The 26,525-nt window shown below is 41.6% G+C and overlaps 1 protein-coding gene across 1 annotated transcript; it reads left to right on the forward strand.

Moving 5' to 3' along the window:
- Positions 1-4,555: 4,555 nt before the first annotated feature.
- mitfb (melanocyte inducing transcription factor b) lies at positions 4,556-26,525 on the forward strand (the record flags this gene model as incomplete). The annotated part of the gene is made up of 10 exons (XM_079274300.1): positions 4,556-4,659; positions 14,025-14,253; positions 22,367-22,582; positions 22,693-22,788; positions 23,143-23,251; positions 23,437-23,520; positions 23,606-23,659; positions 23,867-23,942; positions 25,377-25,524; positions 26,080-26,525. 10 exons carry the CDS (start codon positions 4,556-4,558, stop codon positions 26,488-26,490), a joined length of 1,527 nt encoding a protein of 508 aa, XP_079130426.1. The 3' UTR covers positions 26,491-26,525.

The following is a 26,525-nucleotide window of genomic DNA, read 5'->3' on the forward strand; positions in this document are numbered from 1 at the left end:
TTTTTGTCTTCTTGGATGCACTGTATTTGCACAAGGTATTTATTTTTCCTACTTACATTCACCTGTGGCACTAAAACAGGATATAAGTGATTAAAAAAAAGGTGAGCTACTAACGAGGATGTATTTAGCACGTTAGACACGGACAAAGGACAGGAAACGGTAACCTCAGTTCATCTTTTTATCACAATTTGTATGACCATCAACACCAGCTGCAAGAAACGATGATAAACAATGACATTGAGTCACAAATGTCTCTGACTCTGAGGTTTGTTTTCAGCATATTAAATGGACGAAAACCACCGGCATATTAATAAGGACCTTAAAGTGTTAACCTAAGTCGACCTACGTTGAAATTAAATCAACATTCAGCATTGCAGAAGAAATTTTACATGTTGTTCTAAAGCACAACCTGATTAAATCTGCTATTTAAAACGTCTCTGTTGGCCTCATGTTGACATCTTTGACTTGTGCAATTCACGAGACACAACACTGTTCGACCAGACCATTGTGTTTCACATGTGATATTCATTTCAGCTTAGGAGTGACGGTGCCAGTGAAATATTCATTACTTGTCTTCACTCTTTACTCCGCTGGTCATTTTCTAAAGAAGCGAGCACAGCGGCCTTATATAAGGCCTCAAAACATAATTTTATTCTGTTACACAAATAAATATTGAGATAGTGTGTGACGGATACTCTGACAAACAGCATTTTGCAATTAAAACAGCTGAATAATTTAGGAACTGTATTGCTACTACTGTGCGTCCTCACAGTCTACAGTAAATGCTGCAGAGAGAGGCTCCCCCCCCCCCCCCTTTGCTCGTGGATTTCTGACATCAGACATGAATAAGTATCTCATTAAGATCCCCCAAAACCATCTGTCCAGTGAGTCGTCTCCTTACAGGAAAATCGTCTCATAGACAAAAGAGTGGGATTCCCTTGTTACCCCTCATTAGTAATTTAATGACATCATCACTGGCAACGTTCAACGCATTCATCATGATGCTATTTTCAATCTACAGGATATTGTTTGTCTGTATGCAACTTATCATCAGTCTGTACAAATAAAAACTTCATAACTGCTGCATGCAAGGTAACTATGTAAGTAGAGAATTATGTATATACACACACACACACACACACATGGGACACAGTCAATTATGCATAAAATAAAAATACATATATCATCACTTTTCACTCGTCATTCATGCATAGTCAAATTTGGCTTGGCAGACGCTTTATGCAAATGAACCCACACCAACAACAATAGAAACTGAAGTGACTGAACAACAACATAAAGTATCCATTGTCTCATACATGGAGAAATTGCTTATGGACAAAATAAATCTTCTAAGAGGGGGAAGCCCTATCTCACACAAAAATACTTTGAATAAAAGTGCTGCCAATTTTATGTACATAGATTTTAAAAAGATTTCTAATGAATGGAAGAAAAATGGAACGTACGTGATCAGAATGTTTTGGAAACGTGGGAAATGAATGAGAAAATGTATGAGCAAACACAATGTGACACGTGGGAGCAACATTTTGAAATAGCAACAAAGAGAGGAACCTTCGTTAGGCAGTGAAACCAACGAGATTCATATAAATGTGTCCGGTTTTGGATATGTTGTGTGTCATAACTGAGATTTGTAAGAATTTCAGGTTTAACTTTTCCTCACAATACACAAAAGCATCCTTATTCATATATCTGTCCCAAGAGAAGCAACAATAAGAATCAAGTGCATTTACTTCATGGAGTATGGACCAATCCATTTCCTATTATGGAAATTTGTTGTTGTTTCAGCTTCTTGTCGGCTGGTCAGTTTTCAAACACACAAACAGATCAGCAGACGACAGTAAACACGAAACTCCACTAATATCCTGGATCACCCGGACACCTTCGGCTCCTACTCCGATCTTGTGTTGACTGCAACATACAGGAAGTGCTTTGTGGCAAACCGGCTGCAAGTCGCGAACGATTGGCGGATGGAGTTCTCCCATGAAAACAAGGGGAAGAGGCCTGTCTGTTCACACCTTTCTCTTCCACTGTTGGCCTACATAGCAGGTCTTGCTCTGTCTTATGAGCCAGCAGTGTTTGCACTGGCTGCCACTGCTTATTAAATCTGCACAACACTGTGCAAACAATGATGTATTACTCTTGTCTATAATTACATCCGTGTGCTCAGTTATCTCATGGCACACGGCCAGTATGAGGATACCTTGGTCGCTGGACATTTGCTGTCCGTCTCTAACACTGTGCTACAGCCTTCATGCTTCATGTTGTAATGGCAGCATGCTGGATGTGGAAGCAGAAGGAGGTTAGAAATGATTGCACATGAGGGGATGGTCAATTATCACAAATGTAACCTGAGGAATTTCTGGGGCTTGACTTTACTCTGATTGCACATTTTGGCCGTCACACGTTTGAATACGTCCCCGGTTCAGAATTAATTGTTTTTATGCTGTAATCAAATCCAATTTGGGTCGACATAGCAGCGACACAATACTGGGTTCAGTTTGGCTTAGTATTCATGGGTTGGAAACCACTAGGTCACCAATCACAACCAATACAGTGGGTTGTTTTAACCCTGTGTTTTATATTATTGTTGGGATATTTACCAAAACTACAATATGGTTATTCTGACCCACTGTTAAACACAACAAGCTCAAGTTTTACCATGAAACTGATTTATTGTCAGTTGTTCAAAACAGTGTGCACCTGATATTCAAAACTGTAGGGGATATGGATCATTCACGATCTGTAACAAACAGTGATATGCAAGTTTAAACAGAGCCAGATTATATAGAACAGGTCTCACCGTGTTTTAGTTTGGGGAAATAACCCACGTTATTAACACTGGGTCAAAACAACCAATTGTCGTGGGGTTTAAAACAGATCCAGGTTTATATTCTTATAGGTTTCAACCAAATCATGCCTCGAAGACAGAACAATTTGAGCTGATGTATCAAATATTTATACCCACTTGAGGAACTACAAAGGGCATTGGAGTCTATAAACTCTGGGGGCCTCCCTCAGCCGGAGGCCCTTTGTAATCAGTGCCACCGTTCACCCCACAACAACACCCAGAATAATGTGTTGTCTAGTCTATTGTGCGTCTGGCTCCGTCCTCTTTGACTGAATGTGAAGCCCTGCAGGTCCTGCATCGTGTCTCCTGGTCTGACTGTAACTTGCTTTTCATATGCCTCTGGGCTTTTGTTACAAAGAAAATCTCTTGTGCAAATTCTGTCATTCTGGTTACATCCTTCTTCAAACATCATCATGCCATTGAAGGCTTTAAAAAAAAAAGTTCTTTAAGTCGGTACTTTCCTGCAAGAGTACATTTGCATGATATTTGCCTCAGTGAAATGCAGACTTGAACCAGTTGAGCAGGATGAGGTTAATGCAAATATTGAACTTAAATTTACATTTTGTAATAGAAAGTGCCCCCCCAGTGGGCCCACAACATTGGCTTCTCCGGCTATATACTGCCCCCGAGTGGTGGATAGGAGTCAAGTGAGGAGAACATACTTGATGAGCAGAGAGAAGAGTGAGAAGCTGAGGATCCGACGGGCAGTGAAGTCAGGTCAGGCTGTCTGCACAGGAAACAGAGGGAAACAAGAGACATGAGGCTCCAGGTTTGTTATGATTTTTTGTGCATAATTGCCGGGACGATACGATAAATGTATGGATTTGGTCTATAGGCAACAATGTAATGAGTGTCTGACGTTGTGTTGTTTTAGTGCCAACGTGGGCCTATTTTTAAATTGTTTTATACGCAGCAGTGAAGCAAATTCTAGAGCAAAGTAAAACAGCAATATATTCTCATATAAATATATTTTTTAAGATTGAAAATGACAACACATGTGGCTGCAGTTTTTTAAGGTCAGTCTATAGTATTAATTGAAATAATTGATCATTTATTGATTTTGTCCTCTCATGTGCTTTCACCCCATTTTTAGTGAAATTGGACAGGAATATAATAGAGGATGGTTCACCTTAATTCAGATTGTACAAGTTCCCAGCCTGATTCATATTTTAAAGACACATATCTATAACTGTAATATAGTCTGGTGTAATTTGGTTATTGTCTGTAAAGGCAATAAAGCATTACAGTAGGGGTGCAATTTACCATTAACCACTGCACGTCAGACTATTAAGCTTTTTGCAACTGAAATAATAAATTAAATGAATAATAAAAAAAGGTGTAAGAATAACCAGCTGCTCACACTGATTAATAATTACCACTGAAGGAAATACAACTTTATGACACTGTCTGTGCGAGCAAATAAGGCTGTGTGAAATCCCCCTCGCAAATTGCAGCCAATGAAATCCGTGCTTACACTGACAGCCGAGGTGCATGCCGGTCGTCGCAGTTCGTTCGTCGCCTTGCAGCGCTGTGCTCGCTGCCGTGGAGGACTACAGAGCTCCGGGTCCTGAACAGAGGCGGCTTGCGTTGACAGCGGTTGATACTGAGCGAAATACGGTGGCACACATATCGTCCGTCCGGGTTTCATTGGGGGCTCAGCGTTTCCAAAAAAAGTTGACATCTGTAAATATGCAGGCCGAATCGGGAATAGTTCCCGACTTCGAGGTCGGAGAGGAGTTTCAAGAGGAACCTAAAACGTATTACGAATTGAAGAGCCAACCCTTGAAAAACAGGTCAGTTCTTCAGCTGCGGACAGTTATTTCCCACGCCGGAGCGGCTTTGGTGTTTCAAGTGATAATTAGGCTGCAGACTTTTCTGAGTGTTTTGTCCAGGGTCCGTGCATGTATGAGGCTTTCTCCACTGATGTTATCAGAGCTGGTCCCGGATCTGGGCTCTGGACCCGGGATTCAACTCATTCCTTATGGTTATCCTGCTGGCATGAAGTCATGCAACACTTGGGTGTTGTCTTGTCAACATCAACTTCAAATATTAGCTTGCAGAGGAGCAGACAGGTCACTTTGGTGAGATGATGCGGAGCCTCACTTGAGTGGGTTGGAGTTTATGGATTCTCCTGAAAATGTATGAATAAATATGTCTGCTTTTTAATCAAGTGTCGTCCTTTACGTCAAGTGTTGGCAAATTAATTCTGCATCTGATCTTTGGAGATATTTTCTTACAAAACAAACCTTGTTCAGAGAATAAATGCTGCAAACATTAACAGTTTAAATGCTGCAAACATGAACAGTTCCCTTGGTGTCACAACCACTGACTTGTCAGACAGCTATTTTCAGCATTCGTTGAGGCCTCTACTAACAACCAGCGTTGAGCTGAGTCAGGTCTACATGGTCTGATTTGACCTTTCACCCTTTTCCTGGAAGCCCTCACAGTGAGTGTGCCGTCTGCTGCATCCGTTTGATGTGATGTGCAGATGACATTAGTGCAGTCAAATGACTAATAATCTGTCCTGGGATCTTAGGAATGGATTGAAGGAACAGTTTGGCACTTTGGGAAATGCACTTTTTCTTGCAGAGAGTCAGATAAGAAGGTTGATACCACTCTCATGTCTGTATGTTGAATATGAAGCTGGAGCCAGGAGGCAATTAGCTTAGCTTAGCATAAAGACTAAAAATGGGGGGGGGGGAAACTGCTAGCCTGGTATCAAAATTGCCTTCCAGCACCTCATAGTGATGACCATTAAAACCACCACTTCATTTTTTACACTTCAGTTTTTGTACAAATTAAACAAAGTTTAAGGCGTAGACAGCATCAGAGGTGACATACATTTGGACAGAGCCAGGCTAGCTGTCCCCCCCCCCCCCCCCCCCCATCTCCAGTATTTATGCTAAGCTAAGCTAACCAGCTGCCAGCTGCAGCTTCATATTAAACGGACAGATGTGAGTGGTATCAATCTTCTCGTCGAACAAAAATGTCAAACCGCGTCCTTCAAGCAAAAGATAACGAATCCGGTGCTCTTCTTAGTCGCCGAGACCCGTAACATCAGCAGTTAATGGATGCCTTTTACAAAATGCGTGCCAAATAATGATCAGTACCAGAATATTTTGAGTTAGTGACTAACTTACTTATGACAAAGAAACATGAGTTTTGGGAGATTTTAATACATTATGCAACGCTTCTCAGCTGTGACCAGACTGGGAAGTTGTGAAACTCAACACTTTGCCTCTGTGATTCCGACGACGGCGATGCCGATGCCATCTATTAACATAACGGTGTCTGTATTTTGTGTTTGTGCGTCTCCGTTATGTTGTTCAGCGGTAGTAATACATGGCTTCATTGTCAGGTCGAGACATACACAGGACAGTACACCACTGTGTTCAGACAGAGCTCTTATTGCAGAACGTTTGGTCGACTCCGGCTTTATTTTTTCCCCCTCTGGACATTTTGTTGTTGAATGGAAGTTTATATTTTTCCAGATTTCAGCAAGAACACCAGTTCAGGGAGCGAGAGAGCGAAAAACAAGTTGTCATCTTGCACAGTCCTAACCTTTCACCCAGTTCTGCATTTTAAACTAATTTCTTCATTAGTGAAATGTCATTATACTGCTGCACATTCAAGGGGCTGAATCGAGCTGAGTTGTTGCTGGCAGAGCAGCACTGCCAGCCAGTTTCAGTACGAGCAAAGCATCACTGATTATTTCATTGCATGCCATTTCCGTTGGACTATGTGAAGTCTTCTGAACAGTTGTTTCGATTGAACGAATCTCACTTCCTCTTCCCATCACATGAGGCTGATTCGACATAATAATCGTCACGGTGCCTGTGTTGGTTTGAGACGTTGAGGCGCAAAACGGGTATTAGTTTGATCGATTCTTGAGGTGTGCGGCGTCTTGTCACCTCCCCTCCTCCCCCTCGCTGTTTTTAAATTTTAGTGTGACAAAATGTCGTTTTTACCTTTTCAATAATATGTTTTGCTGTCTCTTTAATACTGCAGCGACTGCTGCAGGCGAAGTGCCAGACGTTTTGTGCCCAACATAGACGTGAGGCAGATGGTGAAAATTGTCTATGCGGTGTAAATAAGATGTGTAAATTTAGTACTGGATGTGTTATATCTGAAACTGAGAGTTGGGGGATCATTACTTGCAGGCTTACTTGGCACGCAGAGTCCAATTGAGGCTGAAAGAGTAAGTCATGCTTTCCAATGCTAAATGTAAATTGTGTCAGATATTTTGTAAAAAAAAAAAGTTTTTGCATCAAAAAGAGACTCTTTACGTTACTTGTATTTCTACAGTTAGCTTTTTTTAAATTTCATCCAAGCCAAACTTTTGAAGGGTAATAACGTTTAATGCCGAGCTGTGCCTAAAATATATTCAGTTTGAAGAGACAAACAAGACTCATATTTTCAATGACAACTTTCAATACTAGACAGGCTGCTGTGCAAATCGGTCAGTATTTACAGAGTCTTGAGTTTAAATACTCATATTTCAGTTTGGCTGAAGGAGATATATATTGAAAAATGACAGATTGGCTATAAACTTGTGAAATTGGCACTTGAAAAAATAATTACAGTTAAATCTGCCAGTGACAGAAAGCTGAGTCAGGTTGAGGGTTGTGAAGGATTGGTTCTGGGAACAGCCCGGTCCTGTGAGGAATCCCGTAAAGAGATGCCTGAGGGGGGAAGCGTAGGGAAGAGTTTAACGACACCGACAGGTGCTGTGGCTGCAGGAATGACTTGTTCTGCATGTCGGCATCACTTTGTTGCGTCTTAACCTCTCCTGTGACTTTTTCAAGCACATGTGTAGATTTGTACTTTATAAAATCTTTAAAAACCTTTTTTTTTTTTGGAGATCATGTGATATTTGTCAGCCTCTGTTGGTGACCAGTAGGGACTGCAACAACACTGAAAACATAGCACTTCCTAGGTCACATCCTGCCTGATGCTACACACTGCAGTGCTGTGGCTAACTGTCGTTCTCAATTCATCTATTGGACTTGGTCCATGGAGTGGCAGAGAACAGTGAGATATGCAGAGCAAAATAGAGCAGAGCCCAATGTGATGTCTACATATTGCTTGTTTTGACTAACCAGGACCCAGTTATGTCAATGAAGATAAGCAGCAAATCCTCACATCAGTTGACAAATTGTTTCAGCTCTAAAATGTCGATATGGTTATATGAGTACCGGTACATTGACCGTTGCTTTCTGAGTGAAAAGAGAGCTGCATGTCCTCCACTGTCCGAAAAATAACTTCCTCTAAAATAATTTTACAATGAAATACCGTAATTGTCATGTTAGTCCCAAACAAAACAAATCCTCCTTATAGAGCCTGCATAGATTCTTGCATTTTGAAGGGAGACATCGATTACATTTCTTGGGACTCTGCGGGCTCTAGAAGGACTTGGACTAACCTTGTGGACGTCCAAGTGGACATTAAAAAAGAATCAAACTCACCGGACGTAGCAGTGGGAATAAGTAGACCGGCCTGGAGTTGGTCTCCAGTCCTCTGCTCGCTTGTTTTCGTCATCACATCTCGCAGGATTCGTTTTTTCTTCACATGGATGAAGAACCATCATAACGATGAGAGCTGAATTACTTTATCCATCTCCTTTGTAATGCAGGCCACGCCCACTTACACCTGTTGGCTACACGGTTACGGTGTTTCTTGTTGCTGATAGGTTGATGGACAATTCAGGATTAAGAGGCAATTCATTGGCTACTTTACCAGAGAGGCTGGTTTAGCTACTTCTCGAGGAATTTTATCATTTCACAAATAGATTTTATGCTGGGTTGAACATATCGATGTTAGATATATGTTAGACACATATTTTGACCCTTTGTTGGAAGAAAACAAGACATTCAAAGATGTGAAATTTGGGCATTTTTCATTTCATTTTTGACATTTCAAACTAATAAGCAAAAAAATGATTGGCCGATGAATCAGCAATAACAATGTGCATTCAAATGTTCCTAAAGTCCAAGATTTCCTCTAATGTCCTGTTTGTCCACAGACAGTCGATAAGAAGTGGACATCACTGTGACCCATTGGTTAGCGGACGCCGGTTTGAAACATCGAGATTGGCCTTTTGGCATTTAGGACTTGCAACTATAGCGATTGAGACCTCATGTTCACAATGTTTACTGAGTATGTTTACTTCTACTTAAATCAAGTGAGAAGTATATATTTTGTCGACAACGGCCATGTTGATGCCAGCTGCAGCACGCTGGGGTGTTGTGATCAGCGGGGGAGTGCGAGTGGATCAACGTACTGTCGTGTCGGGTCATGATCACTGAGCTGTTCCAGCTGAGAGGTTGTGTTCTCGGCTTGATCTGCTCCGTGAACGAGGCACCTGCAGTCTGGTAGAGACACAAAAGGGGACGGGATCACCACGAGCAACTTTTGAAGGATTTTTGCAGTGTTTTTTTTTTTTTTGGCTACAGTCCAACAAGTCATTTTGTATTTCCACTTTTCTTTCCCCCCAATACACATTCAGGCCTCAATATTCCACATCACAATTGTGTTCTTACTCCCAATACTTCAAATACTGCAGCTTTGTCAGTGCTCCTCGGCGCCTTAGACTGATGCACGAAGACTAACTCCAATGTAAACACAGGACTTTCATCCGGGAGGACGCTGTTCGTGTCCCGTGCGTTAGTCAGTCGTTAGTCACGTGACTCGTTAGTCAGTGAAATTAACGTCAACCACCGTCTTTTCCCAAACCAAACTAAGTGATTTTGATGCCCTAAACCTAACGTCTTCTCTTTTTTTTTTAAGACACTATGTATGTAACAAGCGTATACGTGATGTTAGTGGAGTACGTCAAGCATCCAAGATGCGGCATACTGGACCATGATTGGCTAACAAACTATTTGAGATCACACAAATCACAAATCACACTTTGAGGCAAGCAAAGAGAAACCTCCCCCCCCCCCTCCAGCAGATAACAGTAGAAACGGCCTTCTGCCACCAAACTCTGCACAAACACAAACATCATTCTGCACAGTGAAGCTCGAGCATCCAAGAAAAACATTTTTTTTTGAAGAGGAGCTGAACTTTAAGCTAATTCAAAAAAAAGCAGCCTGTTGATGGGCAGTGTGCTGCCAGTGGGCGCTCGCCCTCTCCCCTGCTCTGCTGTAGCCCTGGACGGGGCTGGTCCTCTGCCTGGGACTCTGTGTGGCGATTGGAGATCCCAGGCCGGGCCCCCGAGCCGCCCCCTTCTGACACACTTCCCGCGCTGCACCACCGGCATGACTTTCATTTCTCTCCCAAGGGCGGGTGGTGCACCTTCAGGAAAAAAACAAACAAATATGGAGGCTGTAGGAGTGCAAGTGTACAGACCCTGCTCATTTGACTGTTTGTGAGTATGGCGCCTCAGCATGCTGGCATGTTTTAAGGCATGATTTTGGAGTGTATTGGTGTGTGTACAATGCCATATGTACACATGAAGGACAGTGTGTGCACAGTGTGGGAATGTGTGGGAATATACAATCAGCAGACCTCTCCCTGTGCAATGTGTTTCGTGTGAAATAGTTTGGCTGCTGGCTCTGATTAACAATCGACATCGTATTTAGTTGTTTTTCGAACAAGCATAGACTTTAATGCAGTTGGTTATTGATTTTTAACTAAGACGTAAGCAATTAGAATTTTTTTGTGTCACTTTGACGAATAACACTCACCTTTTCTAAATAGATAATCGCGAAAAGAGTTTAAAGATGTTTGTTTTGTAACAGTAAAATAATTGAGTTCCCAATGGAGTGCCATTGGTTTTAAGATGAGGTTGTTGTTGTACCATTATTGTCCATTAGGCAGAGCTATTAGCGCCAGCAGTATAAGTAATAAACCAGCAGTAGTATCTGTTCTGCACATTCTTTTCCTTTTAACAGCTCAGTGCTTTGACTCTGATCGGGCTTCTGTTGCTGCACTGAACATTTTCCCTTCCCTACTTTTCTGTCTCTGGCCTTCTACCATCTCTCACTTCATTGCTGTCCACCAATATAAATCGTCAGAGACTCAGCTCTGACTATTCGACGAATGATGGAGTATGATGGAGTAGCGTAGTGAGCAGAATCAGAGGAATCATGAGCTGGGTGGGTGGGGCTCTTCAGCACTGTACAACCATTGCGTTTTTAGTTTTTTTTCATCTTTGAGATACACACAAACACGAGAGGAGGTGTGCGCACACACACACACACACACACACACACAAGCGGAAAGGTTAAAAAGGACAAAAGAGCTTTTAGAGAAGGGAGGGGGGGCTTTGCTTTGTAGAGAGGCTTCTGGTCACACACACAAACACACACAAGTCAACCTGATAATCAGGAATGTATAATAGAGAATCATGAAGTGCTACAACTCTCTGTAGATCTCTACTGTGAACCATTTTACTCTATTTGGAAACGTTTTGGAATTAACTTCCTGTAATCATTCAAGTGTAAACTCTTCTTATTTTGAAACGATGTCAAGAACAGCCTGACCAATCCGGCGACATGGAGCATTTCATTGGCTGATTATATTGATATTGATTATATGTTGGCTGATAACAACAAGAATTCCAGTATGGAAAAAACAAAGGTTTATTTAAGGTAATTTAGTCGTCGGTACATATTCTGTCCACCAGAGAGCACTGACAAGTTTATATTATAACGAAATGTATCCCTCAGTATGTTTGAGCATTGAGCTCAAAGCTCAGCTCTGCCTCACAGAGCTGCTAGCATCACTTGACATGCATTAAGTTAGGCTTTAATTGTGGTAAATGTGGCTAAAATCTGACTTCTAAAGCCTCACAACACAGTATTTATTTTCCCATTAAAATGTCCACTTAATTTTATATAATTATTCTATTGTTTTATATTTTATTATAAGTCAAGCGTGTCGACGTTGCTCATAGCTCTGAATAGCATTTACGGCTAACTGGCTTGGCCAGTTGCTGCTAGCACAACAAATGTGTATAAAATAATGTACAGAACAAGGTGCTGCTAATAAAGATGCTCTCCTGGGTTTGTACTTAATTGTACTTAAACGTGTTGGATAAAAGAGATCCTGTGTGTTAAATACACAGTAAATGTTTATTTAAACTAAAGCAGTTCAATCTGGACGTCAGAGACATCGGGGTCCATGTGTTTCTGTGGTTTCCTCTCTTGTGCATGGAAGCACTGCAACGCCTTCAAAAGCTGTTTTCGCTCCGATTGCCTGCGAGGGTGTGAAGTTTCAATCAGAAGACTCATTGCTAAAACTAATAACACTGAAACTGACTGAGGGGCAGGGGAGCTGTGTAAACATTGCATTGTTCTTTGCTGACTTGCGTTCTTCTTCTTCACTATAGTGAAGTATAGTTTTCACCAACACAAGTATACCGGTACTTGGTATACAAAACCAAAGTCAGATGTAAAACTTGGTACCACAAAACTGTACTTTTAAATTAAAGATCATAAAGCTGCTCAGCTTCTATTCAAATGTATTTATGGCAATGCCATCTGTATTTTAACATTTCTGATTTCTAAAGACATTCACTTTTTATGTTTATTCTAGCTGGAAATGAAAAGGAAATGAAATAGTGTTGTCTTAAAATTCAACCGCACAAACAAAACAAAAAAAAAAGGATTTAGAAATGAGTAAAAAAAACACGTTTTTCACTTGAGATCCAGTGACTTTTGTTTGAAACGTCAAAGGATTAAAGGAAATACAATCACCCGCAGTCACACAGACAAAGGAATTATGCACAAAGTACAAAGTAACAAACTGCTGCAGAGCTTTCGGAGACCAAACTACAGTCTTTGTTCTGCTGTAATTCATTAGATCTACTTATAATCACTTTATCTGTATCAGCATTGTCTTCAGAAATGAATGGGACAGTTCTGGGCGTAATCTTACGTGACTAGAAAATGTGTTTTTTTCCGTTTTAACGTAGAGCATACAGTGTTTCTGCTCTTGTGCAGGGTTCAGTGGGTGTGGTATCAGACAATGAGATTATATGCAGTACTGAAGAGAGAATTATGGTATGTTGAGTGCGCAACACCCACTGAACACGGTGTAGACCGAAGCAGTGTTTGACGCCACTGGCTAATTAGTGCGATTACTGCACAGCTGGATTGGCCAGACGTTTTGCTGTGTTTGGTCAAAAGGATCACTCACTCGATGAAGGCTTCATCCAGACAACTTCTGCTTCAGCAGAGTCTCTCTATTTTAGGACCGCCGGCTCTGTCTGGGGAGCAGCCGTCTAAATTTAAGAGAGTGGGAAAACTGAAGCAACCCTTTTCATGAAAACTGTTCCTCTTTTCTGTTGTGTTTAATTCCGTTCGTGTAAAAATCCTTGCGAGCGCAGCTGGAGGCTCGATGCTCTCCAAAACCATCAGAATCAGATTGTTCAGCCGTTTGAAGTTTTATTGATGCTCTGACCCTGAAGTGGTTTCATTTGGAGTATTTGTTTCCTCTATAAGATTAAACAATTGCAGAAAAACAGAGGCCGTAGGCCTACTCATTAAGCGTCCCAGTACAAAGAGTTGCTCCTAGTGGCGAAATTCCAAGAAAATTCTTGGAATTATGACTTTCTCTAAGAATTGCAACAGTGTTTGCTGGTTAGTAAATTTAGACACAGAAACAGTATTTCCCCATTTTTACTTCACCAATTATTTTCTCAATGATCCACGAAATGTCAAAAGATAGTAAAAAAAATACAAATCACAATTTCCTAGAGCCCCATGCGACGTCTTCATATTGCTTGTTTTCTACGTCCAACAGTCCAAAACCCCAAAACATCTTTTATTTACAGTGATATAACTGACAAAGTAAAGCGACGCAAATCCTCACATTTAAGAAGATACAAAAGTGACAAACAATTAACAGATTGTCTGAATATTTTCCTTGTAAAACCAATGAATCGACTAATTGTTGCAGCTCAGTTTAGATTTCCTTTTCATCGTCTGCATATTAACCTTTTATTCCATCTGCTTTCCCTTCATCTTCTTCTACCTTTCCGATCTTTCTCCTCTCTCGTCTCTTTTGCTTGACCTCTCCTTCCCAGTCTACCCTCTCTCTGTTATCACTCCGTCTTCTCGCCTCACCTTCCCGATCTCCTTTCCCTCGCCATCTTCACATCTCTCACCGTCCCTGCTCATTTATCTGTCATCTTTCTTTCTCCCCTCTGCAGCGGCCCGTCGGACCAGCACGGCTCCTCCAAGCCCCCGCTGAGCTCCTCGGCCATGACATCACGCATCCTGTTGCGGCAGCAGCTGATGCGGGAGCAGCTTCAGGAGCAGGAGCGCCGGGAGCACCAGAGACAACGAGCTTCCCAGTACCCACAAACCACGGCGGGCCAGACCCCTGCCATCAATGTCAGTGTCCCGCCCGCATCCCAGGTGCCAATGGAGGTGCTCAAGGTAAACAACCGTGGTTGTAGTTTGTGATTGTAGAAGAGGGATATATGGCAGCGTGTATAATTCGCAAGCTGTCAAAGTTTTTACAGTATATGTATAAAGTTTCCACCCCTGGAATTAGAAGATGCATGTGTCATGGTTGCAGTCTGAATGGTCCAGGCAGCGCTGTATTTATAGATTGTGTGTGTGTGTGTGTGTGTGTGTGTGTGTGTGTGTGTGTGTGTGTGTGTGTGTGTGTGTGTGTGTGTGTGTGTGTGTGTGTGTGTGTGTGTGTGTGTGTGTGTGTGTGTGTGTGTGTGGACAGTCAGGCAATCGTGGTTTTACTATGACTGTGTAAAAAAAAAAAAAAAACACAGGAGTGAGTGAAGTGTGTTAAAATGCGTATATGGGGATTATCTTTCCTGGGAGAATTCCTCTTTTATGCATGCTGTGCTTCCAGCCATTCGGATTTAGCCATCTTTAATCCTATTTGCTCAGCTAGATTCACAGCTTTTCATAGCTTTGATTCCCTGGCAGTCCGAGGGACAGGAGACTGTTAAGATTTTCTGTACGAGTGGAGACCGTTTTGTTCGAGGGATCATTTTAACAAGGCAGTTTGGTAAGTTTTGTGTTTTCAGAGAGTTAGCCTTTTATTTTGAAATATCAATAGAAATGTGTTTTGCTGTGTTGTGTGGTGGTGAATATTTTGGTCTAGTTTTATTTGCTTAATTAGGTGATTAGAGGTTTAAAAAAACGTGGTATGCGATTGTGATTTTGAAAGATTTGCACAAAGATTTTGTACAAAGATTTTAAGGATTTTTTTTCTTTGGTGTTCCTCACAAAACGTTTGGTGAGTCGCTTCATTAGTTTCATTCGTTTGTACCCTTTTGGAGTTCTTTGTTTTTACATCAGTGCGAAGTTGATGGAAATGTTTGTGGAGTTTGTCATGAGGACACACACATGCCTGCGTACTCCTGTGTCTACGTATCAACCTTTCCATGTGTTTTAGGTTTTCTACTTCTCTGAGAAAGACACAAATTAAGCTTTTGCTTTTGTCCTCAATTTCCATGTGTTTTTTTCACGACGTCGATCTTTGAAAGGCTGTGCAGTCACGGCTGCAAGTCTTTCATTTTAAAAGAATATGCCACACTTTAGGGAATCTTTGAACAAATATATAATTGTGTTTGTGCATTTGAATTTCCAAGAGGATGACATCTACACACTTAAAATCAGAAGTGGTTGTTTAGAACCCTGAATGGGGGGAAAAGGAGCTTTGATTAAAGGTTAGCTGAAAGTTTTAATTTCATAACTTCACATTAGGTGTAGTAGAGCTATACTGGGGGCTATTGAGTAATCTTTGTTGATCTAAATCCATCCACAACACAATCAGAGATTTCATGGTTACTAGCTCAGCCCCACTTTCATCACCCTGGATGTGTGTGGCATGGGCCAGCAGCCACGGACAAATACAGTATATCCATTGAAAACAAGCAGCATAAACATTACTTACTCCCCATAATCTGCAGCTCTTTGAGAGGTTTAGGGCACCCCCCACCCCGAACCCTCGCCCTGTGTACAATACATCAAGTTAGAGTAATTTCTCCACTTTGGCGAGAGCTTACAGACATTCTTCATTGACTGAAGTCCTCAAATGAAAAGAACCGTTCCAGCTTGGCGCTGTTGAGCTGTTAACCTACTCACCTGTCTGTGGGTAGATTAGCAGAGTCCACAAAAAGCTCAGGGGTACCAGGCAGAGCTGCTGGACCTCAAAAAAGTGCAAACATTAAGCTCAAATGAGTTTATCTAAAGACCGATTGGACCCCTAATTAACCAAGTGACCTCTGACCTTCTGGGGAATAAGTAAGGGATCAGTTCAGGGATCAAGACAAAGGCGAGCACAGCCTTACCACACACCGAACGCTAATTCAGTGAAGAATGCTCGTAATTGGCCCCCACTGCCTTCATTCCACGGCATGTTTAAGAGGGAAAAATGACTGCTTTGAAATGTTTGTAGGATAACTTCCTAAAAGGGTTAAAACATGATTTCTCTTTCAAAGGATGTATTGTGCCATGAAGAGAACAAAGTACTCTTCAACCCTGTACAAAATGTACGTTTCTTTTGGATTTACTCAAGCGGTGCAGCTCGTGACTATCAGATAGTATACAAAGATGCTGCGCAGTTAACGCGTCAGGACATTCGGTAAAAACAGCACACTTTGTAATCTTTAATCTAAAAGATCGCTGTACCTTTTATCGGGTAAAAAAACAATAATTTGAGTGTGTATTGTGCAGTGTAATTATGACATTAAACATGCAGTATAACCTTACGCGCATTGCTGTCTATGTTTGCCAATATTGCCTAATATGTGAAATGAGTCACAATAATTCATTATTAGCTTTCTAATTATTACAGCTGGATATTATGAGCGTATAAAACAGCAAACTACACAGTAACGACAGGAACGACAGGAACGACACAGTAACGACCGCCTTTTTAGTTTTTATCTTCATTTTAACACAACAATTATCGTTTAATGACACCGGGTTTGTGTTCCACTGGTAATTTGCCACATTTTTGCATAATAGCACGAGAATACACGATAGGCGGAAAAGACCACAGGTCGCTCTGATGTAGCCCGCTCACATTAGCATCACAGTTGTCGTCTGCAAGTTCCACAGAGCACGTTAGCAGCTTAACTGTGAGACAAAGTGGCCTATTCTTCTCGGCTGCATAGCACATGGGCATTCTCGTTAATGTATCCTGGTAGGACCATCATGCAATGCCCAAAGCATGCAAGTAAAAAAAGAAATACAAATCAGTGTTTGTCAGCTTGTCAGCGTCCTCTCTCAGTACAGTAGGCGGCTTTGTGCGTGTTTCTGCAGACTGTTTTTGAGGGGTTATGTTGCCCAGGGCTAAAAACAAGCGGATAAACAACAACAAGCTGTCTTGGTTACTGCGGTTGCACATGCTGTGAGTTGGCCCTTGATGTCACATTTCCAAACTGTGTATTTTGGAAAGAGTACATTAAGTGAAGTTGGGCGAATTAAAGTTAAAGTCCCGCTGGCTAAGATCTCTCTAGAATCCATTGTTCTGCTCATTGGCTCTTAACCAAGCTGACAAACTCAATGATCAGTATAAGAGATGTATCACTGTCTGAAACCAAAGCTTACATGCACATCACTGTGTTTGGACTCCTTATTTATAGCTACAGTGACTAAGAGCCTGTATAGATGTCATAGGCTTTGTGAACACGCTACAAGAAGGATCCTTTTTTTCTCTCCAGGGTCTCTAAAAACAGATACTTTTTCACCCTCAGACCAGTTTGCCTGAACAAAAGCTATACTACATGTAGCCTATTGACGTTCCACCCTGAGGTCTGTGGCCCCCAGGGGGCTCAAGTGAACTCAGAGCAGTTCGATCATCTAATTACGTGTGATCATGTTGGAAATCCCTCTGGTTAAGTAAATGTAAGAGGTCTGCTACTTACTGCAACAATGAGCTAAATAAACGACTCACGGTTTATTTACATATTTCATCATTGATTGATCTGCTCAGTATTTTCTCTACTAATTGATTAATTGTTTGGTCCATAAAGGAAGAAGATAGAGAGAATGCAATGTGCAAGAACCCAAGGAGCCTTACGATTTAGACGGCTTGTTTTGTTCGGCCAACAGTCGTTATTCAGATTTTCGGTCATATGAAACAAAGAAAAGCAGCAAATCCTCACATCTGTGAAGCGGAAACGATCAAAGAAAAAAAAATACTTACTCAATGAATCACGTTAGAGCTGTAATCCATCATTTTCATTGTCGTTGAATCTGCTGATTCCTTCGCTCATTCTATAACATGTTGATTGTGATAAAATCCCCTTCATGGTTTTCCTGAAGCCTAGACTTAAATGCTTTATTGATTATAGAATAGAATAAAGTTGGAGATACATTTCTCAGTAGACCAATCCTTCTAAGCATGAACAGACAGTCAGTGGGTCTTCGTAAAAAAGAGCTTGTCGTAGCACTGGTTTCCAACCAGGTGATCTGCGATCCCCAAGGTGTCATAAAATACATTTGAGGGCTTGTGAGATGATTAACAGACAAAAAAAACACTTTATTTTCCTTAATCATTGCAATTTTTGTGAATTAAAAAGATTCATATAATTCTGTGGTTGTTAACATATGCAACCTGTGATGAGTCCGAAAAAATAGACATGAAATAACCCAAAATGTTGGGAGCTATTATATATTCGACCAGCTCTTATCATGCCATGAAAGGTTAAGAACTTTCCCACAGGACCAGGTCTTCCTCCTGTACCTGAAGGTATGTATAGCTTATATTTGTATGCTGGCTGAATGGAATTACCACTGGCATCCACAGAAAAAAGGACTATTTGACAAAAATGACCTCACCACGTTATCATGGGCTGAGCCTCTAAGTAACAGCCAGGAAACGACAGAAAAGCTGACACCAAATCATACTTCGATATCTGTGCGTACGACACAATACTGCTACTTGTACTTTTCTGCATGTTTTAAGGCTCAATAACAAAAGTTGTTGTTGCTAAAGCAGCTCTGGAAATTGTTTTTCTCAAAAGCAGCTGCTATGAAATAAAGATTGCTCCCACACTGAGCGGGGCAAAACACTCAGCGGGAACGCCTCAAGTGTTGGAATGATGGCGAGAACCAACCGATGACATGAAAAGGATGAACTAGTTTCCTACGTCGGTTTTCCCACAAACTAAACTTTGATTTTCAATATTATGACAGCAGCTGACTGACCGCAAATTAATGCCACTTTGACTGAAGTGGGAAAAAAGGTAGCACCGTGTGTTTATGGCTGTGCTCTTGCTGGAATAAAGAGATGAAATAACATTCAAAACAGGTTAAGTATAACACAATTCAATATCAATCCTTTCAAATCCCTCATTCAATCTATTGAGGTTGGACTTTCAATTGGCATTCAGAAAAATATTGAAATGATTTAACATTCAATCACTAATTGAGATTCAAATAACTGATTTTCAAGTCTTGTTATTTATCTGAATGACGACCTGAATGTTTTCTGCATTGCTTTCTGCTGATAAGTAACTTAAAGGCTCTAAATTCCACATTCAGAGCATTTATATAGCAGCAGAATTGTTCATTTTGAAGATTTTTTTGGTGTGTGGAATTGAAATTCCAGTGCATAATGTCTATAGTATAGAAATATATCTTGGAATAGATTGGCCGACTTGTCACTGATACCTGATCCAGCTATTTGAGTCAGTATAGGCCCGATATTAGTATCGGTGTTGGTGCTTCCCTACTTGCTCTCCGTCTGTGTGGGTTTGTTACTGAGCTTCTTCTTGCTTTGTTCACATACCCAGGCCGGCATCAGCTGCTTTTTAGTGCACGTTTGTGCACGCGAGTGTGCCCCATCGGCTAGCTCACGGCCGCCACTCTGTACTGCTCTGATAAGGCGGCTACAGCTGTCCCGACCGCTAGAAGCGTAACTGCCAGCCTCTGGCTCCCCCTCAGGTGAACACTGTTGGCTGTGCCAACCGCATTTTGCACTGTTAGCGCTGTTAGCACCGTTAGCTGCAAGCTGCCATCTGTCACCATGCTGAGAGCTGTTTTGAGGCAATAGAAATGCTTCCAATCTCGTCTATATATCACCTTCAAGAGCTGAAACGACCACTAGACTGAGAGACAATTAATAAAGCATCTATTTTAGTTATAAGTTAATCGTAAAAGCAATGTAATCGGACAAAACAAGAAATTTGAATATGTCAACTTTTACTATTTACTGACATTTTATGGATCAAACAATTAATCAGGTAATCGAAAAGAGAATTGACAGATTAATCGAAAAACATCAACAGACCTAAAACACATACATATAAGAAGAGAGACAAATTAAAATCGTTTAAAAATAAAGTGATAACGAAATAGTCAGATTTAACCCAACCTGTATTCAGTCACCTTCCAGTACAGTAATAGTTAACAAGTCATTGTTTGTTTAGCTGGATTGCTCATTTACGACTCAAGTATTATCCATCTGGATTAGGTTTCTAAATACTCTTTCTAAATACTCATTACGTGTGTTCAGTCTATTTTCAGGATCAACGTCCCTCTGGTCCATAATGTTAAAGTATATAACTTTTGGTACAGTAACGCCTGCGTGCCAATGATGTGTTTGCAAGGGAGATGATTTATTCTTGATGATCTGATGACATTGGAAACGCTCCTTTAGAAATGATCATCAGCAACGATACTTCAGTTGAGATAAACACCATAATGAGAACAAAGAGAAGACTTGATTGTGGCGACCAACATCAATGAATCTCATTGTTTTTGCTTTACGACCATGCAATGACGTCATACCAGCGTGGTACATGTTAATGTACCTCTCACATGAGTAAACCCCCCCCTGCAGAACAATGGTACTGTCTCTGGGCATGAAAAAGACAATCAGGTAAAGAGGTGCAACAAGTATCTCTAAAGGATACAAAGATGCAGATGCATGATCACAAACTTGCATATGTGGACTTTTGTTGAGTTATGTTAATCATCGCTATGTTTTATGAGCAGCAGTCCGTCTCCACAGACGATGAGGGTCCATGCGCAGCAACAAAATGATGTGTCAATGCAGTTTTTATCTTTTTCTTAGCCTGCACGTGTTATAATAATCATCTCAGCTGTCGAGTGCAGTGTGCAGACGACAGTTTTTTTTTTTTTTTTTTTACAGAAGCACTGGAAACACCAGCTTTGAGTTTGTCTGGAGCCTGTGACCTCCTCCGCTTTGTTAAAAGCCATACACTGATCTTTAAAAAAAAAAACGATACACACTTTTATAAAATGAAGGCTGTTTTTCGTTCGTTTTTAGATGCAGTATGCATGTTGTTGCTGATTTTAACAACGAGATGAGAGGCAAACCGTGGATAGATAGGGATGGAGACTGTATTCTTTGGGCCGTTTTGAGCTGGGGACTCACGCCAGGCATCCAACAGCCCGAGGCAAGTTTCAGTAAAAGAGGTGGCCTTGCAAAACAAAGGCACTGACTGTTAGCAGCACATCCTGACATCAAGTGATGAATTCAGATTTTACATAAAACAACACAAATTTGAAGAAGCTCATTGTACTTCCCTGATGTGCATAACTAATTACTTTTGTTGCCTTTTAAAAGATGAGCTGGATGTGTGTCTGTCCTTTGCAGGCTTAGTCTTCCGGTGCAAGCAAGACACACGCAGCTACAGCACTCAGTTCAGAGAGAAGTTCAGCACAGAAGTGTAGGTTTGGTTTTTTAGTTGGACGGGTCAGTTTACTTTTAGTTTTCATTTACTGTAAATGATGCTTGAGCTGCTTGGATACCCACCGTATGAGGTATGTTTTTTTTAGGGCTATTTTTTTTTTATTATCTTAAAGCCATCACAGTTTGTAATAACTAGTACATGTGTCATGTATCTAAATTTACTCATGAACTATCTGATGTTTCGTTCTGTCATAAACCACAGAATTAGTCAAGAAATGAGATTCGATGTAGACTCTAAATGTGAGCTGGAATGCAGCACTGCTCAATCTAAAATGTGTCACAGCCTGACAAACGCTGTCTCTGAGGTTCGTTTATGTGCCTGCTGTATTATTTTGGGATCATGAACGCTGCGTGAGGATGAATGAAATCAAATGTATCCATAACCGGGGGAGTGCAGAGATGGGTGTGCGTGTCATTTTTGTTCCTTAAAAACATGTGGACTACAAACGCGGAAAAGCAGAACGTCGTCGCTGAAGAAAATATGTAGAAATAACTTTTCTGCTGACACTCTTTTAGATCACAACACCTGACAGCGTCTCAAGAGAAACGCATAATTCATCGTCTGTTTTGAACCCTGTGCCGAGTTTATTTTTATATTGTACTCAGTGCAGTGCAACACTACGACAGGCTTTGAGGTATATTTAGTCTTTGGTCTTAATCTGTGTACATTTATCTAAAAATATTTCTTCTTTCTAATCTAATAAAAGACCACAAGAATAGTATAGCTGTCGTTTAAAGGAGGATTATTTGAAATGAACATTTATGATTTATTTCCCATGTTGCATCTGTAACCATCAACCACCTCCCTACTCGGCTCTCTTGCCCTTTCCCCTTCTCTCCTCCCACCAACAGGTCCAGACCCATCTGGAGAACCCAACCAAGTACCACATCCAGCACTCCCAGCAGCAGCAGGTGAAGCGGTACCTGGGAAAGCTTGGCTCGCAGGTGTTGAGCTTGCCCTGCCACAACCAGTCCTCTGACTACGGGGGCATGCCGCCAGGGCCGGGCAACAGCGCCCCCAACAGCCCTATGGCCTTACTGACCCTGAACTCCAACTGCGAGAAAGAGGTGACCGCTTGTGACTCGTTGTGTTTTTCTCACAATAACACACGGAAGAATGCCTTTTTGTGATCTTTCACTCACTTAATCGGCCTTTTCTCTACGTCGTCTTGTTTCAGATGGATGATGTCATTGATGACATCATTAGTCTGGAGTCCAGTTACAGTGATGATATCCTGGGCTTGATGGACCCAGGACTCCAGATGGCTAACACGGTAAGTGTGTGTGCGTGCATTTCACTTTTTTTAAAGGTTCCTCACATGAGGGCGTGTCATTTGGTGTGTAAAACATCCAAATAAATACTCTTAAGAATACACTTAAGAAAAAACAAATGAGCCTTACACGAGAGTGGTATCTATCTTCTCATCTTACTCTAAGCATGGAATCAAGGCAGCAAATTTCCCAAAATGTAGAAGTATTCCTTCAACAGTGACATCATGATTATTTGCATATACCATGTGTGTAAACTTGTGTCATCACCCTACCTATGATGCTCATCTTGTGATGCTGATTAGCATCTATACAGGGCAGGGTGATCTCTGCTTAATGTCGCTGCCGCGTTCCCTCAGATCCCCGTGAATGCTAACCTCATGGACATGTATGGTAATCAGGGTATGTCCCAGCAAGGTCTGCCCATCAGCAACTCCTGCCCCGCCAACCTCAAAAGGGAATACTCTGGTAAGAGACGTACAAACGCTTCAGCGCCTGGCTTCTGTCATCAAAATATATGAAATGTTTACAGATCTGTGAGCTGTGACAATAAACACGGAATGTCCATTCAGCTTCTCTATTGCATGGAAACATTATACAGGAAGCATAACTCTCCAGGCATAATTTCATAATGAAAACTTTATTTATCACAGTGTCACAATCCCCGGCCATCATGCACATGCTGGATACGTCTGGATCCTGCGGCAACTATCAAAGGCCTGAAGGGTTCCCTGTGGGTGCGTATGGTTGATTAGCTTCAAGATCATTTTTGAGATTTGTATTTATATTGTTCAATCAAAGCATTTTCTTTCTTTCCATAAGCTGAAGTAAGAGCAATGGCAAAGGAAAGGCAGAAGAAGGACAATCATAATTTGAGTGAGTTTTAATTGTATTTTTATTTATCTTAATTGACATATACATAATATATATATATATTATATATATATGTATATATATACACTCTGTAAATGTGTAAATGTAAATACTAATATAATGTCATCTTCTTTGTTACTCTACAAAAACTTATTTCAGATGGGGTTTCGTCAACTAATCATGGGTTCTGTTCTGCATTTTATTCTGTAGTTGAGAGAAGACGACGGTTTAACATCAATGATCGAATCAAGGAACTGGGAACTTTAATTCCCAAATCGAATGACCCGTGAGTTACTTATATTATTCACTTTCTCTTTTTATTTCACTTTATTTCTCATTCAAAACAAAGATAGTAACGCTCCTTGACGACAAGAGGACATTTATTTTACCATGTATAACCTCACTGTTAAATCCTCGTGATTGATTTGATCCCCATCTCTTACATATTGCATGCGAGTATATTTAATAAGAAATCTCAGTTACACACAGATTGCAAATGTCCCCGCTGTGGGACTAATAAAGGATAATCTTATTTTACTGCGTCATCATGTGATCGGTCAGATTACGGGTATATTCATCTTTTCTTTCCTGTATGTATTGACACTTCGAGGTTAGAAGCACCGCTTAAAGCTCACTCTTCTCTTCCTCTGGCCTTTGACCTCGCCTGTGGCTCTGGGAAGATCCCAGCAGCCCCTTTTGTTATGTCTGTGCACCCATGGTTGTTTTGCTAAACCCCGGCTGAGTGCTCCACCCGCACATAAACCTAGATAGACACAAGCTCAGAGACCGCCTTTTACAAACAGACCTGGCTTAACATAATTCTTATTGTAGATGACACTTAAAAACAACAAAACGTACAGTACCTGTGCTTGTTAGCATGAGAAATCTAGAAATCTTCAATACTATTAATTGATTCATCTATCGGACCCCAAGGCTTCTGACTAATTCAAGCCTGAAACACCTCTCAGCGTAATCGTTGGATCTATAATGCAGATTTTTCCAGTTATGTTGAGTGAAGATCGATTTCACCCCTGCAAAACTTCCAGTGAAACCTTCGATTGTTCAGGGAGCTCGGGGTCATCCTTATGACTGCTTGTGATCGCAGTGACCTCCCCTGTACACATTAACGATGGAGCATTCAGTTCTGCAGAGAACTCAGACTTTCTTTGACTGCCGGTCACCTCTGTGACCTCCGGAGCAGCTGTACTTCCCCTCATTATCCCCGTCTGTCTCTTGTTTTTCCAACTGAACAGAGCTAAATGCAAGCGAGCGGCCTGTTATAGAAACCTAGCATGTGTTTTGTTTCGTGAGTAGAGATGGAGTTCTGCGGATTGTCTGACATTAAAACTGTAGGAACAAAGAGACTGCACGTAGGATGTACACATAATAGGGGTGGGGGTAAAAATCGACACAGCATAGTATCGCGATATTTTGCGTGGCGATATTATATCGATACACGGACGGCAAGTATCGATATTTTGGTCGAAGTTGGTCGAAACAAAGATGGAGACATCAGAGAAAGAACTCAGATAAAACATGTTGTTGAAACAGTTTTCCTTTGGGGACATAATTTGAAGTTGAAAAACGTAATATATCGCAATATATGTTATCACAATACTCAGAATATCGCAGTATTGTGACAGTATCGTGATAATATCGTATCGTGAGATCTCTGGCGATTCCCACCCCTCACAAATAATGGCTCCTCTGTGATTTTCAGGGACATGCGCTGGAACAAAGGCACAATCCTGAAGGCATCGGTGGACTACATCAGGAAACTACAGCGGGAGCAGCTGAGGGCCAAGGAGCTGGACAGTCGCCAGAAGAAGCTCGAGCATGCCAATCGACATCTGATGTTGAGGATACAGGTAAAGAGCAACTTTCATGACCGCTAGTGATTTGAAGGTACATTCACAGAGTTGTTGACTTGCATCATAACCATCCTAGTTGCAACATTGTTTTATTAGCACCTGATAATGAAATTAAAAGAGAAACGACAGCATGTTTCATGTGTACAAAGTGTAAAAGAGAGTGGATTGTCGGTATTCGCGATTTCCCTCCGCTATCGTCAGAACAAATCATAACACTTTATGAAAAATAGGTCAAGCTTCAGGGAAAACGAGCAGAGCAGCTAATTCACCCAGCGCAGGCCACGTACTGAGCAGGAAGGCGGCTGTTTGGATCCGCCATGTAACTAATTAGTCACAAGACAAGAGGAGTCGGGATCTGTGCGATTCGGCTCGGCGGACATGGATTGAGTGATCACACTGTGCGTTTACGTCGCGGTAATTATTTGGAGAAGCTGTGTTGTTTTTTTCAAGTGGGGGGGAAAGTGAAGAAGAGTAGAAGACTGTGATAGATATTATGGCAGAGAGTGCAACTCTTCACCGACTAACCTAAAAGTGTGTCTTTCTCTTTTGCAGGAGTTAGAGATGCAGGCCCGGGCTCACGGTCTGGTCATCACGTCTTCAGCGCTCTGCTATGCTGACCTTGCGCCCCGGTCCATAAAGGAGGAGACCGCTCTGGAGGACTGTCGCCAGGACCTGTACCCGCTCCACCACCAGCACCAGCACCACCCGGCCTGCACTCCAGAACCGCCCGGCGCCCTGGAGCTCAACGAACGCCACTCCAACTTCCCAGAGGGTCACTACAGCGTTCACGGCAAGCCGGGCTCCAAACTCAACGACATCCTCATGGAAGACACCCTATCCCAAGACAACCTATCCCCGGTGAGGGAGGGGGACCCTTTGCTCTCGTCCCTCTCCCCAGACACCTCAAAGGACAGCAGTCGCAAGAGCAGCCTAAGCATGGATGAGAATGATGAGTGCTGTTAGCAGCCCCTACTGGACGACACCTCGCCTGCATCTCC

The sequence above is a fragment of the Melanostigma gelatinosum genome, assembly GCF_949748355.1.
Source record: "Melanostigma gelatinosum genome assembly, chromosome: 8".
NCBI lineage: Eukaryota > Metazoa > Chordata > Actinopteri > Perciformes > Zoarcidae > Melanostigma > Melanostigma gelatinosum.